The sequence below is a fragment of the Cydia fagiglandana genome, chromosome 15 (assembly GCF_963556715.1).
Source record: "Cydia fagiglandana chromosome 15, ilCydFagi1.1, whole genome shotgun sequence".
NCBI classification, from domain to species: Eukaryota; Metazoa; Arthropoda; class Insecta; order Lepidoptera; family Tortricidae; genus Cydia; species Cydia fagiglandana.
Window position 1 is genome coordinate 8,888,058 of NC_085946.1, and position 19,109 is coordinate 8,907,166.

A 19,109-nucleotide genomic window follows, 5' to 3' on the forward strand; every position below is an offset into this window, starting at 1 on the left:
AAGTGACCTATAACTATGTTTTATAAAAAAAAAGATTGCGCCGCCCCCTTTTTAAAAAAATTACTAAAAAATAGCGATAATATTAAAAAATATAAAAAATGCGATAATATTAAAAAATATAAAAAATGCGAAACACAATAAATAATTTGTATAGTAATACAAATTATTTATTGTGTTTAATTTTTATTTTGGTCAGTATTTTTGTATTCTAAAGTACACAATCTATCCATGAAGGTTTTACAGTTGTTACCAATATATAATTATGCAGCTCATATTACAGTTAATTTATATTACGGTATTAATAAATTTAAATAAAAGTGTGGTTTTCTTTGCAACAATACAATTTATCGGCCGACAATGTATTTAAAAAGAGAGCAAAATTAAAAAAATAATAAAAGTATATTTTACTCTACATATTTATATTTAGGTACCTTGTCGAGGCATAAGTATATCTAGCAAATAATAATACAATTTAATTTAATGTCTAGTGTAAATTCTGTAAAGCGTACATTTAATCTTAACAGCTGTATAGACCGTCGCTAGTAAAAAACTTTCCATACTCTTTTCTGTGTAACGGTTGCAGCAAGAAATGATTGTGTCGTCGCAAGTACGGTGGCCATCAGATATATCGGAGCGGCCAGGGTGCTCAAGAATATCTGAACGCGCACTCTAACACCTTGGCAATAAAGGCGTGTTCAGATATTTGTGAGGCGCCTTGGCCGCTCCGATATATCTGATGGCGACTGTAGAAGGCGTCGCAAGATTGGAATAAATATTTTTAAGACATGTTTATAAACCAGACGACGTAGTGTCGCCAATCAATGTCGTTCACAGGATAACTTACATTTTATGATAAATTAGTCTACTTTATTCTAATTAACATTTTAATGTTTTTAGTGTCGTAAGTAAAATATAAAATTTTTAACGTAGTGGGACACTCTCCATTAGTTAATTTTTTAAATCTGATATTGTACAAAAAAAAGGATTTTTTTTATTCTTAAATAAACAGATAAGTAATTATATAAAAATATATTTTATTTCAGACAAAGTCCATGCTAACATTTTACTTTTTCACTACAAATTCAGCTTTCTGTTGATCTAAGTACTTATCTAAATATTGGATTAATAATTACTAAGGTGATCTTCTGATCTTAATAGAATTGAAGGTTTAATCAAATATTACAAGCTGATTTTGATTTGATACTTATTACTTGCAGGTAAGTATCTCACTTGCAGCAGAAAATTTAAAAGTGAGACACACAAGTGGTTAAAGTTCGAATAGGCCCCTTGGTTGTAAATTCCTCCTTAGAACAAATCTCGACTCGTTGAAATCTTAACAAAAAGATAGCTATCAAAAAGCGTGCCTTTACAATGATGGTATTGTACTGTACGACACGAGGCCCGAGTCTCTCTACCAAAATAAATCATTATGAATAAAACATTATATTTACTCAATCTTTTATAACCTAAGTACTTTCATGCTTACTGTTTACCTATCAGAAAAGGTGTCGAGTTCTACGCTTAAAGTCTGGGTTTTGCGATTTTGGTTTTAAGGGTTTCAAGAAACTATTCGAAGCTATTTATATTATTTATTTTGTTTATTTTTTTATTTATTATTTATTTATTTATTTATTATTTTTATTTTTTACGGATATAATTTCATCATTTAAAAATTAGACAATATAGATAAAGGTATGCACAGAAGGCCAATCGGGTATATTGTTCCATTGACAAAATAGTCTGGAAAGTATGTATAAAGTGGTGGAGTATGGAATTAGGACATGGGTCAGTCCTGCTCCTGGGATGGCCTCCTGAAGATAGCAGCAATGCCTACATATATGTGAACCATTCCATATCACTAAAAACTACCTTTTTGCAGGTTATTTTCTATACGAAATTATGGGGAAACGCATGTATCTAATAGCAAAAAGGATGTTTTTTATGCTCATCTTTTTTGCAGAAAGTGTTCTCCTAAAAGGTATGTGTAATAACCTGCATAAGTAGGTATTTATGGACATACATGCAACATACAGTTTCATGTTACACAGCGAAAAGCGAAAAGCTAATAAAAGCTTGTAATAATAGGTCAATAAATTTTGTGATCATTGAAAAGTGTCAAACGATGAACGACGCCACGAGCGCATTTTACATCGAAAATTACGAACACGTTTTAGAATTTTGGCACTTGCCACCGTCGCCGTTTTCATCCAAAACTGTCTTAAAGTGAAAGGTATAAAACTCATAACAGATTATTTAATACCAATACTGTCTAGAGAAAAATAACCAATTAGGTGTGCTGTAAATAACCCCCGCTTTCAGGAGACTTGAAGCGTTTTATTTTTGTGAAAATATCATTAGCGCGGGCGTCTTTATTTTAGGCACAATATTTATTCCCATGTGCTTAGGCCGCATGCATAGATTATATAATGCCCGATGTAGGTACTAACTACTTCTCTCAAATTAGGTGACATGACAAGCCAACCCAGAGTTGTAAGTACCAGATATAAACACCGAATGCCTTTCGTAACCTCGTATCTTTTAGTTTGGGATTGCTTGAAATTTCGACTTTAATTATATGTTGCAGAAGAATTAATGTGTTAATCAATTCCCAAATGTAATAGGCAATAGAGTGAATACGTTGAATGAGGTGTAGAAATACATTGGCCTGTGTGTCATAAATACGAACCCATGACGTGGAGTTACGCCTCATTCTTGGCACGGGTTTTGTTTATCCCGATGCCCGTGAATCCGCCATATGACCGGGTTCACCGCAATACATTCTCATTGACGTATAGAATAATTCTCACTGACCAGAAATGGAGCGGTACGGGTCAAGACTTCAAGAGCGACCGGAAAGCGGAACCTGAAAATTTATGGAGGGGTTATGTTATGAATAGTGTAGTTTGCCTTTTTTACACGACTCTGCGCTTAAAAAAACTTCCAGTGAGTGTTTTATGCACAACTTAAAAGGACTTTAACCAAACCGAGAAGATTTTTTATTTTTTACAGATAGGTAAATACATAGTTACAAACTTTCCGATATTGTTACCTAAAAAAAAAACCCCAGCCTGGCTTAATTATATTAGAACTCTGCTTAAAAATGGAGCTGCGGTTTTTCATTACTCCTTTTCCCCTTTCCGCATTTTAGCACAATAGCAAATATAAATAGTTACTTATACCTATATGTATTAAGCGAGAGCTCTGTACCAGTATGGTGATGGTGGGCATCCGAAGACGAAAAGAATTAACTGTTAAATTTAGCTTTTAATTGTATTGTATGAACATTTCTTGATGTGTATCATTGAGCGGTATCATCTTTTAGACTAAGCTCGTTAAATAAAGATATAAAAAAAATTTGAGCGGCATCGTCTTTTAGACTAGTTAAATAAAGATATAAAAAAATATTTATATGTAATTATATAAGTATATGTACCTACAACACATATTTAACAATTATGTCATCCGAGGCCAAAATTTTTTTGAGCGAATTGGGGCAACGTTTGAGGGAGGGAGGTCATGACCCTCGTTCCGGGTCATTCCTGATGCAGAGGCTGTCTAACGCGGTCCAGCGTGGCAACGCGGCGAGCGTGATGGGCACCTTTGCATCTGGAAGGGCGCGGGACGAGTTGTTTGATTGAGTTCTCGGTTGTGGCTTTATTTAGCTTAGTTTTAATTTAGTTTAATTTAGAGTTAATTTATTAATTTAATAATTGATCGAGTGTGTTTAGGTATAAGTTTTAATTTGTAATAGGTTTAGTTGTATATGATTTATAATGTAATTCTTATGTACAGTAACTAGTTTAATAGGAATTAAAGATATCTTATTGATTATAAATAAAAAAAAATATATATATATATTTAACAATTAATGGAATATTCTATCTAAATCAACCGCTTCTGATGAACACTAGACAGTGCAAATTAGAACGATTGCAACAAGCGTCGTTGTCAGGAGACCGATTTGATGGGCTTGATTCTATTAAAGAACCTTCTCGGCGGTTGTCGAAGGAACAGTATTGCCTGTTTGGTGCCCTACTTACTGTATACTTATTTACTGGTAGGTATAGGCATTTTGGCATCTCTTTCACAATTCAATATTTTATATTAAAATTTTATTATTGGTATTACCTAGGCCCGTCCATATAAATAATTAGTTTAGAAAAAAACACACCAATCCGGTGATGATTTATCTAGTTATGTTACCTTATTTATCACTGAAGTCAGCCTTACAGCAGTCAATAAGTAGGTATTTCTTACTAGTAGTAGTGCCAAGATTTTCGCATACTTTATGAGTTAGATATAGGTAGGTACCTACATTTTATTTTACAGTTTAGATATACCTATTTATTATTTCAGTCTTCAGTTGGTGTCGAACGATAGTTAATCATTTTATTAGTAGGTATGCATTACAATTTTCAGTGACTAATCTACTGAAACCTACAGAGACATCTGTCGCTGAGTAGGTGCATCAATATTATAACACCTACAGTTACATGACAATCGAGCTTTCCTACTCGCCACTAGATGGCATGCTTTTAGTAATCAGTTGGCCGCGAAAAGTCTACGTAGCAATCATAGATGGCAGCTCGTGTCTTATTTTGCATGTCCGAATTCGCATTCAACATCCAATTTGAAGACTGACGCCTCATCCCATCAAGAAGGGGAATAAACATGGAATAAATTAGAGATGCAACGGATAATTGTTTGGCCGGATACCGGATACCGGATATCCGGCCTGGACACTGGCCGAATATCCGGTATCCGGCCGCCGGATATTCGGCCGGCGGAACTATACCTACATTTCGGTTTTTCAGATGCGCATTCTGCAGGTTTGACCTGTTTTCTGGTAAACGTTCGCGCGGACTCATTTCTAGGTTCGAAATGAGTGTGCGTGCAAGTCAGTGGTATGATTAAATTGTTTTAAAATAATAGACAAGTACGATTATGACCGTGTCTGTTTCTTAAATCCAATTGTTTACTCCGAAATCAAGCAATGTTACTATCCGGTATCCGGCCGGATAGCAGTTCACTATCCGGTATCCGGCCGGATAGTAAAATGATGGCCGGATAGGCCGGATACCGGATAGTAACCGGATATTCGGTGCATCTCTAGAATAAATGATATTTAAACTATTTGGGGAATCAGATTGTCTTATAACATATAACAGATACCTACTGATACTTAGGGCCACTTGCACCATCCCACCAACCCAGGGTTAAGCGGTAAAACCGTTAACCCAGTGTCATATTGTACTGGTAGCTATGGTAATTCCAGGTTTAACCGGTCAACCCCGGGTTAGTGGAATGGTGCAAGTGGCACTTAGTATCTGAATTCTGAACAAACCTATACCTAGGTAAGCACGGTTTTTATGAAACTGTTTGAAAACAAAGGCTTTTGGCAAAATTTCTAGATTAGTTAGCCGAACTTGACGAATCCTATAGGAAGTATCAACCATAGACCTAGAATCCGATCTAATTCTATGGTATCAACCATTTGCAAAGTTGATTGTTAGAAGCAACCTTTTTTTTTCATCGGTGGATCTTATGCCTTTTGTAATAAGGTCCACCTATATACAGTCAGGAGTGTTGCTGTTTGTATATAAAGGAGTTATTCCTGTTAAATTATATATTTTATAATTATGAAATACCTATATTAATGTATAATTTCCTTGCCGTATGCGTGTGAAAATATCTATCTCAGCTAAATGAAAATCAAAATCTCAATAAACTTAAGCGAAATAAATCGCACTCGTATTTTTTAAATTTATTCAATCTACTCGTATTTGCTCTTCCAAACTCTTCGACACTGCACCTATTACACAATAAAATTGTAATATAAGACAGCGTTAACAGATTGCACAATAGTGTGGGAAAGCCGTACCCCCAGTTAGGGTATCAATTACCCATCATCAACAGGGCGAGTGATTTCCCCAGACTACGATTAGGACCATCCATCTAATGAGCACGTGACTTGTCACCAGCTTTAGACTGAGTTTTGTAATATTAAATAAATATTATTATAGGACATTCTTACACAAATAACTACAGTAAAGTCAGTAAGGCGGGCCCACAAAGTCCTACCCGACATTATATACTTATTATAATATAGTTAGTTTTATATACATACTTACACAAATAAGACATATTTATTAGTAAACAAAAGAACATACCTAATACATAGGTACGGTCAGCCAAGAAAGTAGTCTACCACTTTTCGACTCTATCAATCAGATGATAGAGTCAAAAAGTGGTAGACCACTTTCTTGGCTGACTGTACACAGAAATAAAAAAAATATCATCATCATCATCATCATCTCAGCCAAAGGACGTCCACTGCTGAACATATAATTAGGCCTCCCCCTAAAAAAAAAGCGGCCAAGTGCGAGTCGGACTCGCCCATGAAGGGTTCCGTAACAGCAAGTAACACAATAAAATTGCGGTTTACGGTTTATGACGTATTAAAAAAAACTACTTACCAAATCTTGTTCAAACCAATTTTCGGTGGAAGTTTGCATGGTAATGTACATCATATATTTTTTTTAGTTTTATCATACTCTTATTTTAGAAGATACAGGGGGGGGGGGACACACATTTTACAACTTTGGAAGTGTCTCTCGCGCAAACTATTCAGTTTAGAAGAAAATGATATTAGAAACCTCAATATCATTTTTGAAGACCTATCCATAGATACCCCACACGTATGGGTTTGATGAAAAAAAAATTTTTGAGTTTCTGTTTTATGTATGGGGAACCCTAAAAATTTATTGTTTTTTTTCTATTTTTGTATGAAAATCTTAATGCGGTTCACAGAATTCATCTACTTACCAAGTTTCAACAGTATAGTGCTTATAGTTTCGGAACAAAGTGGCTGTGACATACGGACGGACAGACAGACAGACAGACAGACAGACAGACAGACAGACAGACAGACATGACGAATCTATAAGGGTTCCGTTTTTTGCCATTTGGCTACGGAACCCTAAAAATGTACACCTATAGTTCGTTTTTTTTAGCATTAGAAAGAACTCCACAGAAGCAAGCGTGCAGTTTTTATCAGGCTCTTTATTGTTGATAATTATTGAATTATCTAATGTAGCATGGTAAATACATATAATTTACTTCAAATTATTACCGCTAAAAGTGCCGGATTTGGAACCACAAGCTTACTTCTGCGAAGATCTTTCTAATGCTAAAAAAAACGAACTATAAAAATTTTTATTTGGTTTTTACTAATCCGTGGAAAGTTAGCTTACACAGACTAAGTAAGTACTACTCTACTCGCACGGATGATACTCCACCACTCTACCTTTATCGTATTGTAATTTTTCACAATCACTTCATTTGCCTAATTATCATATCTATTCTATACTAGAGTCTGGCTAGCCAAAAATTGTTGACAGATATTTCGGGGTTGTATCACCAATTGTCTATAATTATAAAAATAATTTGGCCAAGTCCGAGATAGCTCGAGGCATTTAGTGTTCCGTACGGCTACCATCAGTTTGGCATTGACATAAACGATATCGTGAACGTAATTTACTTCCTATAGGTATATCTCTTTCGCACTAATATGTCAGTACGAGCGAGATGCATAGAAAGTAAATTACGTTCACGCCCACGGTAGCGTTTATGTCAATGCCAAACTGATGGTAGCCGTACCGCTCGCATCGTTACATTTTACAGAGGTTGTTTGCCTGTTTTTAGGGTACCGTATTCAACTACACACACAGAACAATAGTACAAAGTGTCTAAGTGCGAAGGCCGAAGGCCGAGCTTTAGCAAAATGTCATCGCTTTAGCACAGAGCAATAGTACAAGTGTCTAAATGTGAAGGCCAAAGGCCGACCTCCGCGTAGCCCGAAGGCCCGAAGCGTCCAGGATGTCAGTGCTTTAACACAGAACAATAGTACAAGTGTCTAAATGCGAAAGCCGAAGGCCGAGCTCCGCGTAGGGCCGAAGGCCCGAAGCGTCCAGGATGTTAGTACTTAAACACAGAACAATAGTATAAGTATCTAAATGCGAAGGCCGAAGGCCGAGCTCCGCGTAGGGCCGAAGGCCCGAAGCGTCCAGGCTGTCAGTTCTGTGTTTAACCACTGACATCTTGCAGGCGTCGGGCCTTCGGCCCTACGCGGAGCTCGGCCTCCGGCCTTCGCATTTAGGCACTTGTATTAATTACCTGTGTTTAGAACTGACCTCCTGGATGCTTCGGACTTTCGGCCCAATGCGACTTCAGCCTTTGGATTTTGCGACTTAGACACTTGTACTTAGATTTAGACGACTTAGATACTTGGAAAAGTTACGGGAGGCGCGCGTCTGTCGGACGCTTCGGATCTTCGAATCGCTCCTTCGGCCTTTGCATTTAGTTAGATTCTTGTACTATTGCTTTGTGTTTGAATACCGAAGTCGAGCATCTCGCGAATGCTTGATGTATTATAATAATTTAGAGTAAGGCCAAGCGCGCACCACGATTTTTTGTCCTGCGATAATTTTGTCGCAGAAATGCAACGTAATGTGTTTATATGTTAGTGCGCGCATATGCGACAAAAAATTCGCAGCGATTTTTAAATTGTGATTTGTCACATTTTTCCGCAATTGTTCGCGACGCGATTGTCGCAAAGTGAATTGCAGCATGCGGAGTTGTATGGCCCCGCGCGCACTATGATAATAAAATCGCACCCCGGCCAAAATTTATATCGTGGTGCGCGCTTGGCCTATAATACCTTAAAATGTAACATAACTCCTTCAATTTGAATTTAGAACTCATTATTATTTTTTATTTGATTTTGTTTCTAGTTCTATGCCATATATATAGACTTTAATATTATTTAGAACTGCTAAAAAACAAGATCGGCTTACTTTAAATATTTCGTCAATTTTACCTTTGTTTCTAAAAAACTGTGATATTTAACTGTCATATAGGTACTATTTATTAATGTCTTCCAAAATTATTTTCTCGTAACAGGACTGAGGGGCTACCGCGTAAACCGAAATTCGCAATTTGCGGGGATCTTCCTCTTTTACTCCAATGAAGGCGTAATTAGAGTGACAGAGAAAAATGCTCGCAATTTGCGAACTTCTATTTTCGCGGTTATAGCCCTGAATCTTGTTGCTCACCGATCCGTTCAAAAATATACATAAATACTGAATGTAATTAATAGATATTATAATTATACAATTAATACAGAAATGTAATGGTACTTAATGAAAAGGAATATTGTGTATATTGTTTCGACGAATCAGATACTCTCAATAAAATCTATGACTTTATTATCAAAAAAATGACTTTATTATCTCTATACGCCTTACTAACTCTATGTGTCCTATTGTGGAAAAAAAAAACACAACGACAGTCAAGAACGGAATTCTTAATTTGAATTTTTCAGATTTTTGAGATGCTAGTCCATTGCTTGGAAAGCCCGTTCGAAATTGAAACTTATTTGCAATATAATAAGGTCGTATTTTGTAGATCTCTCTCATACTTATAGTAGGCTATTAAGATAAAATTAAATATCCCACAAAAATAAGCAAGCAGAATTAAACTTTATGTCAAAGACATAAGTCATAAATTTCAATGCCAAAGTTTTAACTAAGGATGTTTCTCGCCTAATATGAATTGACCAGTGTAAGCATCAGTTAGCTAGCCCTAAGCAACCAAAGGTCAAGCTGCAGTTGAAAAACTAATAAAGATAAAGTTAAGCTGATAATTTTCCCGCCGTCTCCATGCTTCTTTAAGTTGGGTATTGACTGGTCAGCTGCCTGTTAGCTATAGTTTTCGCGAAAATCGCCAGGACAGAGGTGAAAATTTTTGTATGAAAACTTGCAACTTTAAATGCATTTTTTGACGAAACTATTGCAGTCTAAAATGAAGTCAAAATCAGTCCATCGACTCAATTTTTTGCAAGCTTTCTAATGGTACCCCACACGATTCTTACAAATGAAAAAAGTTTCAGCCTACCCCTCTCAACCCCCTAAATTTCCCCCTTTAATAAGAAATAAGCAGTTTTGACTTATTCACAATATGAGTGGTGGTAATTGCTATAACTGTTCCAAATTTTAGGTATCTATGTCAAACGGTCTCTGAGAAAAACGTATTTAACTGATTTGCAAGACCGAAGTGATCCCATAAGTGTTCCGTAAACAAAGTTTTGTACGGAACACTAAAAAACTAAAAGTCAGATGTCAAATTATGTCATTCATTCAAATTTTTTGCGGTTTATAAGGGGTTTATTTTAAATAATCTTAATAATTTCTATACTGAGTGAGGTTCGCAAACTATTATTTAAGCTCGTAAATAATTACGACAATGAAAAACTGCAATGTTTACAACTCCTAACCAAATGTAAACAAATTAGGAGGTTGGTGCTCTATAAATATTTTGATACTTTAGGTACTAGTTCTAACATTTGCCTATTACTTTGATTAAGTACGGGTCATTCCATGTGATTTCAACAAATTTGAATTAAAAAGTGTGCTGCATGATTTTTGATTTGCATAAAAAAAATTGAGGATATATTTCATGGTAGCAGAAGTGCTGAACCACCACCAGTTTATTTTTTTTATCTTTTAATTTCCAAGTTTTGCCCATTCGAAGTTAGCAGTGGGGTCAAATTCATGCTTGTACAAAATCAGACCTAACTTTTTTTCTATAAAAGGTAACGAAATAATTATTACTTTTTTTGATTAGGTAAGAAATGTGGATATTATACTGTATGACAAAATTTATCTGAATTAACTACAAAAAAAATGGTGACCACCCGAAGTGTACACCTAATTGGTCAATTATTGCAATTTTAAAATGGTTCTTGTGCCAACCCTGGTGCATATCAAATATTACTTTTTTCTGAAATATAATGTACTTGCCGTGTTCATCTTGTAAAATAAATATAATTGTGTTAGATCAATTACTTCTAATAGAAAAATGTAAGTGAAAATTGAGAAATTCGAAAAATGCTCGTGTTTGACTCTAAAAAAATCCATGTGGAAGAGAAAATAAAAATTTGATTGTAGTCAGAAAATATAGCTGATAATTTCGTTAATTAGATTTAGAAAAAAAAGTTTTGTTATTTTGCCTATTTTTTGAAATATGATTTTTTTAACATGCTACTTTTTACAACTATCGATACAAAATGTTTTATGTTATAAATTAATAAAAATGGGACGGTAATTGGTCATACGGATATTATTTACATTTTTTATGTTCAAATATTTTTTTTGACATGGCAATAATTTCATTTGTAAATTTAATGAGGGTAGAAATTCGACAATGCACTGTTACCTGACAAGGATTGTGAATCACTTGCGAATGTTTCTTAATTTAGCCGTGTAGTGAATAACCGACGCCTCCTGACTTGTTAACAAGCTTTATTTGCATGTTAAATGGCTAAATTACGAACATAAGTAAACGGCCCAATAATCCTTATCGAAGTTCTATAGGAAATCGTATTTATCTAGGAGATAATGAAGTGGTGCAAACTCTTTGTAGTAAGTGCTTGTGTTATTAATAGTTGACTGTTCAAATTCATGGGATCAAGTTCTTTTTCGTCTCAAAATCAGATGTCGAAGAAGCTGAGGTACATCTATCAGAGTGATTTAAAAATATAAGGACCATAAAAAATACACGTTCTTATCATAGCTTCGTTCCCATTTCTCAAAATGAATTAAAAGTGCGACGTTATTCAACTTCAGAAAATTTTGAAGTAGCAAAGGTTTGCAAATGATTTTTTTTTAATAAATATATAAAGTAAATTTCAATCGTCTGGATTTTATTTATATTTTTCCATCGAATTCATTCATATTTATAAGTTTAAGGTCATATGTATTTTAATCTGCATAAATACAACAAGAACGAAAATGTATGAGACGAGCAGTTTAAAAAATCATATTTCAAAAAATAGGCAAAATAACAAAACTTTTTTTTCTAAATCTAATTAACGAAGATATCAGCTATATTTGCTGACTAAAATCAAATTTTTATTTTCTCTTCCACATGGATTTTTTTAGAGTCAAACACGAGCATTTTTCGAATTTCTCAATTTTCACTTATATTTTTCTATTAGAAGTAATTGATCTAACACAATTATATTAATTTTACAAGATGAACACGGCAAGTACTTTATATTTCAGAAAAAAGTAATATTTGATATGCACCAGGATTGGCACAAGAACCGATTTAAAATTGCAATAATTGACCAATTAGGTATACACTTTGGGTGGTCACCATTTTTTTTGTAGTTAATTCAGATAAATTTTGTCATACAGTATAATATCCACATTTCTTACCTAATCAAAAAAAGTAATAATTATTTCGTTACCTTTTATAGAAAAAAAGTTAGGTCTGATTTTGTACAAGCAGGAATTTAACCCCACTGTTAACTTCGAATGGGCAAAACTTGGAAATTAAAAGATAAAAAAAAAAAACTGGTGGTGGTTCAGCACTTCTGCCACCATGAAGTATATCCTCAATTTTTTTTATTCAATTCAAAAATCATACGGCACACTCGATTTGTTGAAATCACCTGGAATGACCCGTACGTGAATTTATTAATGCCTGAATCTCATAAACAGGACAAGTGTATAAAGAAACGGATAAACTAAACGTTCTGAAAAATATCTATAAAATCTAAACATTTGAACGTAAACATATGTGTTTTTCGTTGACTGTACTTTAAATAGTGGTAGAAATTATGTGAGCTGACCTTGAGCGCACGTAAACGCTTATTAAACTTATTTCCTTAGGTACCTTACTTGTGCACAGAAAATCAAAAATATTGTCTAGTATCAAAACTATACTTCCTACTATACAAAGTGTGACCAGCCCAAGATTTTTTGAATTTCCCGCCAAACATTTGAGTAAAATTTCAGTAGCTAGACTCTATGAGTAGTCGTCCTTCTTCGATAGTCAAATAAACTACTATCTCTCCCTGTAGCTCATTTAAACTTTACTATAACGAGGTGGTAATTTAACGACATCGAAATTTCCATTAGACGAATTAACTGACACGTGCCATAGACAGTGTTACAATTGGCGCGAAATTCACTTTCACACTCGCCCCAAACTACCCTAATCAAATTACGGCCCAATTACTTGTAAAACGAATTCTTTTATGGTTGTGTCGATGACAAGATTGTGGCGAAAAGGTAATTTAAATAGTTTAGTGTAGCAAATAAAGTTTGATTATGATTATATATTAGGGTTATTTCGTCGAAATTTAAATTTTCTATATCTCACCCTGGTCTCACCCCCTTAAATTGTTCTCTTTCACTAGAAAACAAATGTGGATTTATTTCAGAATTTTTAATTTCGTTTTAGGGGTCGCTACCGAATTTGGAAAATTTGGATCCTTCATACCTACATGATGATTTTTTTTATTTTTCGTTTTTTGTTTAGTGAGACAGTGAGTCAAAGTATATGGAAGCTATTTATATGTAATTCAATACTAAGTATAGTCAATATATATTTTTAAATATTTTTTATTCCTGTTTTAGGAGTGCGCACTGCTAAATCAATATTTAGAACGCCTAAAACACGCATTAATAAGCTTTAAAAAAATAGTGGTATTATTTTACGTTAAACTGCACATTAATACACAATGACCCGTTGTCTCATAAAAAAAACAAGAAAAATAAACAAAAAAAAAATCTTGTATGGAGGGTCCAAATTTTCAAAATTCGGTAGCAAACCCTAAAACGTAATTGAAAATTCTGAAAAAAATCCACATTTGTTTTTAGTGAAAGAGAACAATTTAAGGGGGTGAGACATAGAAAATTTCAATTTCGACGAAATAAGCAACACCCTATAATGATTATGAAAACTAACTATACTTGAATGAATGTAATAAATAACAAATAGCGATACCGCGTGTTGCTATCGGAAATTCGTCACGCAAAACTATTCTAAAAAGTAGAAAAACAAAACTCGGGAAACGGAATCTCGTTGACAAATCGAACTACAGCAGAAAAGCACTAATGGTCGAATTATTTTTAAATAAGTGGATCACAACTTAATAAAAACAAAATGCTGAAAGTTGAAAATTTACGAAATGGTAAAACAATATCTAAACCGACTGTACTTAGATTAGTCTTGAGAAGAAGAAAAAAAATCTATCCTACATATTATAGGACTAATAGTAGTAGTAATTTTGAATAATTTTTTACGACGACGGCCGTGTGTCACGTAAGTACTTGTAGTAATTAAAATAATTCTTAACATTTTTAGACAATTTTTTTATCCTTTACTGAGATGGAACACAAACCCAACTTGACGATTTTATGAATAAATGATTTATAAACCCATTTTTTACACGAATTACAGGCAAATCACAAAACTTTTCCAAAGTCAGCATCAAATATATTATGCAAAAGTGGTCCAATCGTTCGCTATTTCAACATTTATTTAGTAGATACGGAGTGACGAACTATTCGGCTAATTTACCTGCTACATATGTTTGAGGCTGACTGTACTGTGTTTATCTGCCGTCATTCGCAAGAATTTTTATAGCGTACATGCTCTGATAACATCTTAAATAATTCTGGTTTAGTGTGTCGTGTATTTCCGCATATTATTGGCTCATGGCGAATGCATGGGCAGTGGAGTCAGGGGAGAGGTGGCCCTGAGGGAATTGGCATACGGCGGGGCCCGATAGTCGCACCTGCTCTCGCGTTCCTATAGATTCTATAGTATAGAAGTAGGTATAGATATTCCTATCGTTTTGTATGGTTGTGTACTACTTGCGCTACTAGTATACGATGCTATTTGCTTGCCACTACTTATCTGTAAAAATTACATTATCTTTAAGTAAATGTTTAGTATGAACTGAACGAAAATTGAAATGAAACAAAGGAATGAAACGGCATTTATATTTGCCCAATTGACTTTGAAAATGATATTATCACTCTAGATTTAAGCTCTTGGAAGATAGTGTTGTAATACTTAATGATATTTTTATCTATCAGCCACCTGCACTAATTTCTGATAACACTTATCGGATTGACTGTATTATGATTACTTTTGGCCGATATTCTAATGCGTCATTCATTTAGAAAGCTTGGTTTCAGCCAAGCGGTTTGCTGACACACGTCCGCTTAAATTTTAATAATGAGTGCTCTGTGACCAAAAAATCTACAAATAGTATTAACAATGAAGCTGTTGACATTATTTATCATATTCCTCTGGCTGAGGACCAATGTAAAGGGTGATTGTGTGATGCGAGGAGAATGCGGCGTCTTTGGAGGATTCGAGAAAGCTTGCTACTACAATGGACCAGCTTTACCAGTTTTAGACGGGTTAACACCAGAAGAACGCGACACAACTCTTGAAATAATAGAAAGAAGATGCCCGTTCCTTTTATACGATGAAAATGACAATAGATTACCTGACGACCAAGTGCTGGCATGTTGCGACAGTGCGCAGCTCGCTGACATGGCTCGGAGTCTCCTGATGGCTGACGGCGTGCTAGGCCGGTGCCCAGCCTGCATACGCAACTTCCAGCGGCAAATTTGCGAATTGAACTGTTCGCCTGACCAAGCACGATTCGTAGAAGTGAACACAACGACAGAATCAGATGTGACGTATGTTAGTGAGGTACACTACAGGGTGTACAATGACTTCATGATCGACGCACACGCTTCTTGCGCCGGAGTGATAGTTCCGCAAACTGGTATGCCCGCTATCAACATGATGTGCGGCGAAGCTCCTGTCTGCGATGCTGACGCCTTCTTCGGCTTCACCGGCGATACTTCTTCCAACCCTCTCGCGCCTGTTCAAGTGAACTTCTTAAGGTGGCCGACTCCGGAAGACTCGATGAACGCTCGTGCCCCACCGTGTAATGAAACCAGCTTCGATGACTTCCCATGCAGTTGCGTCGACTGCTTTAGCGTGTGCCCGTCCGGTAATGAGCCGTATGTTCCGGAAATGTGTACAGTGGCCTCATTGAATTGCGCAGCTTTTTCTATTGGACTAATAGTTTGCATAATAACTGTGGGCATATTCACCTTTCTTACGGTAAGAGAAGCTAAAAAATACAGACAATCGTCTTCACAAAACATGCCTAAGCCACTACAGCCGAAAACCCCAAAGTTGAATATGATGCAGCGTATGTTTCAAAAAATATTCTCTATAATAGGTGGCTTTTCAGCTAATAACGCGGTTCTCACCATTATGCTGACTTCATGGCTTGCTTTCGCCGCCTTGTTCGGCGTGTTCCAATTAAATCTTACAGCAAATCCGTTAGAGCTCTGGTCTTCACCAGATTCTACAAGCCGAGCTGATTTCAACTATTTTAATTCAAGATTTGGTCCATTTTATAGAACTGCTCAAGTTTACATGCAGATAAAGGGGTTAGATTCGTTTGAGTTCAACAATGTGACGTATGGACCAGCGTTTAGATTGGAAGCTATTGAAGAATTAGTGAGATTAGAAGACGCTATTTTGAATATAGGCAGGGACAACGGTAGAGTGACATTAGAAAAAGTGTGTTTTGCACCTTTACGTCAGCGCGGTGGGGAACAGTTGCTTGACCAGTGCACGCTCATGTCAGTATCCATATACCTAGGGAGTAATCGAAACAACATCAATAACCAAACATATTTAAACCAAATTACCGGTTGTGTAAACAACTTTTACGGGCTGGACTGCTTGGCATCCTGGGGAGGTGGTTCGGAACCAGAAATAACGTTTGGTGGGTTTGACGGTGATGACATATTCAGTGCCGATACTCTGTTAATAAATATACCCATAGCTAATCATCTTTTGCAAGCGGATTTGGAACCTGCCCTAGAATGGGAAAATAATTTTTTGGAGTTAATGCACGAATATGCTGCTAACGGTAAACCGGATTTTGTAGAAGTAACTTACGCTGCTGAGAGATCTATAGAAGACGAAATCGAACGTGTCTCCGTAGCAGAAGCTGTCCCCATAGCCATCAGTTATGTGCTTATGTTCGTATATGTAACTATTTCTCTTGGTAATATCAGATATTGCAAAACCTGGTTTGTTGATAGCAAAATAATGGTCGCTCTAGGAAGTATAACGGTGGAAATTATTGCTATTCTCTGTGCCATGGGCACAATGGGATATGCCGGTATAACATTAACGTTGCTTGCAATTAATGTGATTCCATTCTTTGTATTATCCGTTGGTATTGACAACGTATTTTTAATGGTAAATACAATTCATAGCATTGAGAGCAATTTAAAATCTTACGATGATTATAAACCTGACATGAGTCTGGAACAAAAGAGAAAATATGTCTTCTCCAAAATGATGGGCAAAGTAGGACCTTCCATGTTTGTAGCGTCAGTCACTCAAGTGACATGCTTCGGCATTGGTGCTCTAGCTAATTTCCCAGCAGTCGTTACATTTTCAGTATTCGCCTGTATATCCTTGGGATTTCTGTTTGTGTTCCAAATAACAACAGTCGTCGCTATATTGTCCCTAGACTATAAACGAGCCTCCCAGAATAGATTTGATATTTTTTGTTGTATTCAGAAAAAAAATCTTGATGACGAAAATCCTCTCACTTCCGAAACTCCTCGCGTGAGTCTTACACAAAAGTTAATGGAGCCATACGCCAAGATTCTTCTTAATTGGAAAGTGAAAATTTTTGTTGCTATTGTTTTCATTGGCATGCTAGTTGCAAGCATATTTCTCATCCCGAGAATAGAAATTGGCTTAGATCAAGAAATGGCTTTGCCGCAGGATTCATACGTATACAAGTACTTACAGTCAGTAAGTGAGCTCCTCCGCCTTGGCCCTCCTGTATACTTCATTCTTAAAAGCGGCTTAAACTTTACCAACACAGAACATCAAAACCTTATTTGTGGTGGCCAATTATGCAACGATGATTCCCTAATCATTCAAATATTTTTAGCAGCGCAGCATGAAGAAATTACCTATATCTCTAGAAGTTCTAATTCTTGGTTAGACGATTATTTTGACTGGTCTAGTCTTCAAGGTGCATGTTGCAAGTACAATGTCACAGACGGAAGTTTCTGTCAAAGTTCAGATATGTCCCCTGAATGTCTAAATTGCGTGATCGAAAGAGATGAAGAGACAATGGGTCTTCGGATGTCCGCAGAGGCATTTAATCATTATCTTCCATTTTTCTTACAAGATACTCCTACTGAAACATGTAGTAAAGGAGGTTTAGCTAGTTATTTCAACGGTGTTAATTATATTCTAGACTCGGAGGGCAGGGCCTCCGTGCACGACTCTCACTTCATGGCATACCACTCCCCGTTGTCCACGTCTCACGACTACATCACAGCAGTTCGTTACGGTTACGAAGTTAGCCATAACATTACAGCTATGATAAAGGAGCGCACGAATTTAGATGTTGAGGTCGTCCCTTACTCAATTTTCTATGTTTTCTACCATCAGTATTTGACAATGTGGAGAGATACGTTCAGTTCGATCGGATACTGTTTAATAGGAGCGATGATATTCAATCTCATAGCTTCAGGGTTTAACGTATTAACCACATTCGCTGTGTTGTGCACCACGATTATGGTGGTAGTCAACATGATGGGCGTTATGTATATTTGGAGCATTCCTCTCAACGCTGTGTCAACCGTCAATTTAATTGTCTCCATCGGTATCGCTGTGGAGTTTTGTTCACATTTGGCGTATGCCTTTGCTACCAGTTCGGTGGCCAAGGAGGACAGAGTTGAAGATGCCCTCAAGACAGTAGGAGCAACTATAATAACCGGTATAACCTTTACGAATATACCAGTTATAGTTCTAGCATTCTCTTACACCGAAATAATAGAGGTATTTTTCTTTAGGATGTTCTTTAGTTTAGTCGTTTTAGGATTTTTACATGGGATGATATTCTTTCCAGTGTTCTTAAGTTATTTAACTAATATGAAATCAATATAATTTCCAAATGGATTGATGTTGTTAACCCCTTTTCAGCTTAGAGGATATAACCAACGGAGACGCCATGTCTAAAATTTTCGGTACAAAATAGTCTGCCGTTTTTTGCGGGGGAGGGGCACGTCAAATGTATAGGTACGTCATGTCAGATAAACGTCAGTCCATACATATGGTTGACATGAGGTTGACCATTGGCCGCCTATTTTCGACAGAGGGGAACGCCTGTTAATGGCGGCTCC

At 35.9% G+C, this 19,109-nt stretch overlaps 1 protein-coding gene and 1 long non-coding RNA gene across 2 annotated transcripts in view; both read left to right on the top strand.

Moving 5' to 3' along the window:
- Window positions 1–6,745, top strand: part of LOC134671337 (uncharacterized) — a 142,346-nt gene extending 135,601 nt beyond the window's left edge. The window contains exon 2 of the long non-coding RNA XR_010099212.1: window positions 6,422–6,745. This is a non-coding gene — a long non-coding RNA (uncharacterized LOC134671337). The remainder of the gene's footprint in view (window positions 1–6,421) is intronic.
- An 8,190-nt stretch (window positions 6,746–14,935) lies between these two features.
- On the top strand, window positions 14,936–18,880 carry LOC134671291 (NPC intracellular cholesterol transporter 1 homolog 1b-like). Its single transcript, XM_063529100.1, has one exon. The coding sequence runs from the start codon at window positions 15,136–15,138 to the stop codon at window positions 18,871–18,873; it is 3,738 nt and encodes a 1,245-aa protein (XP_063385170.1). The 5' UTR covers window positions 14,936–15,135; the 3' UTR covers window positions 18,874–18,880.
- Window positions 18,881–19,109: the final 229 nt, after the last annotated feature.

Bases quoted from the DNA above. Each gene is read 5' to 3' on its own strand.
- LOC134671291 (XM_063529100.1), top strand. From the start codon at position 15,136: ATGAAGCTGTTGACATTATTTATCATATTCCTCTGGCTGAGGACCAAT.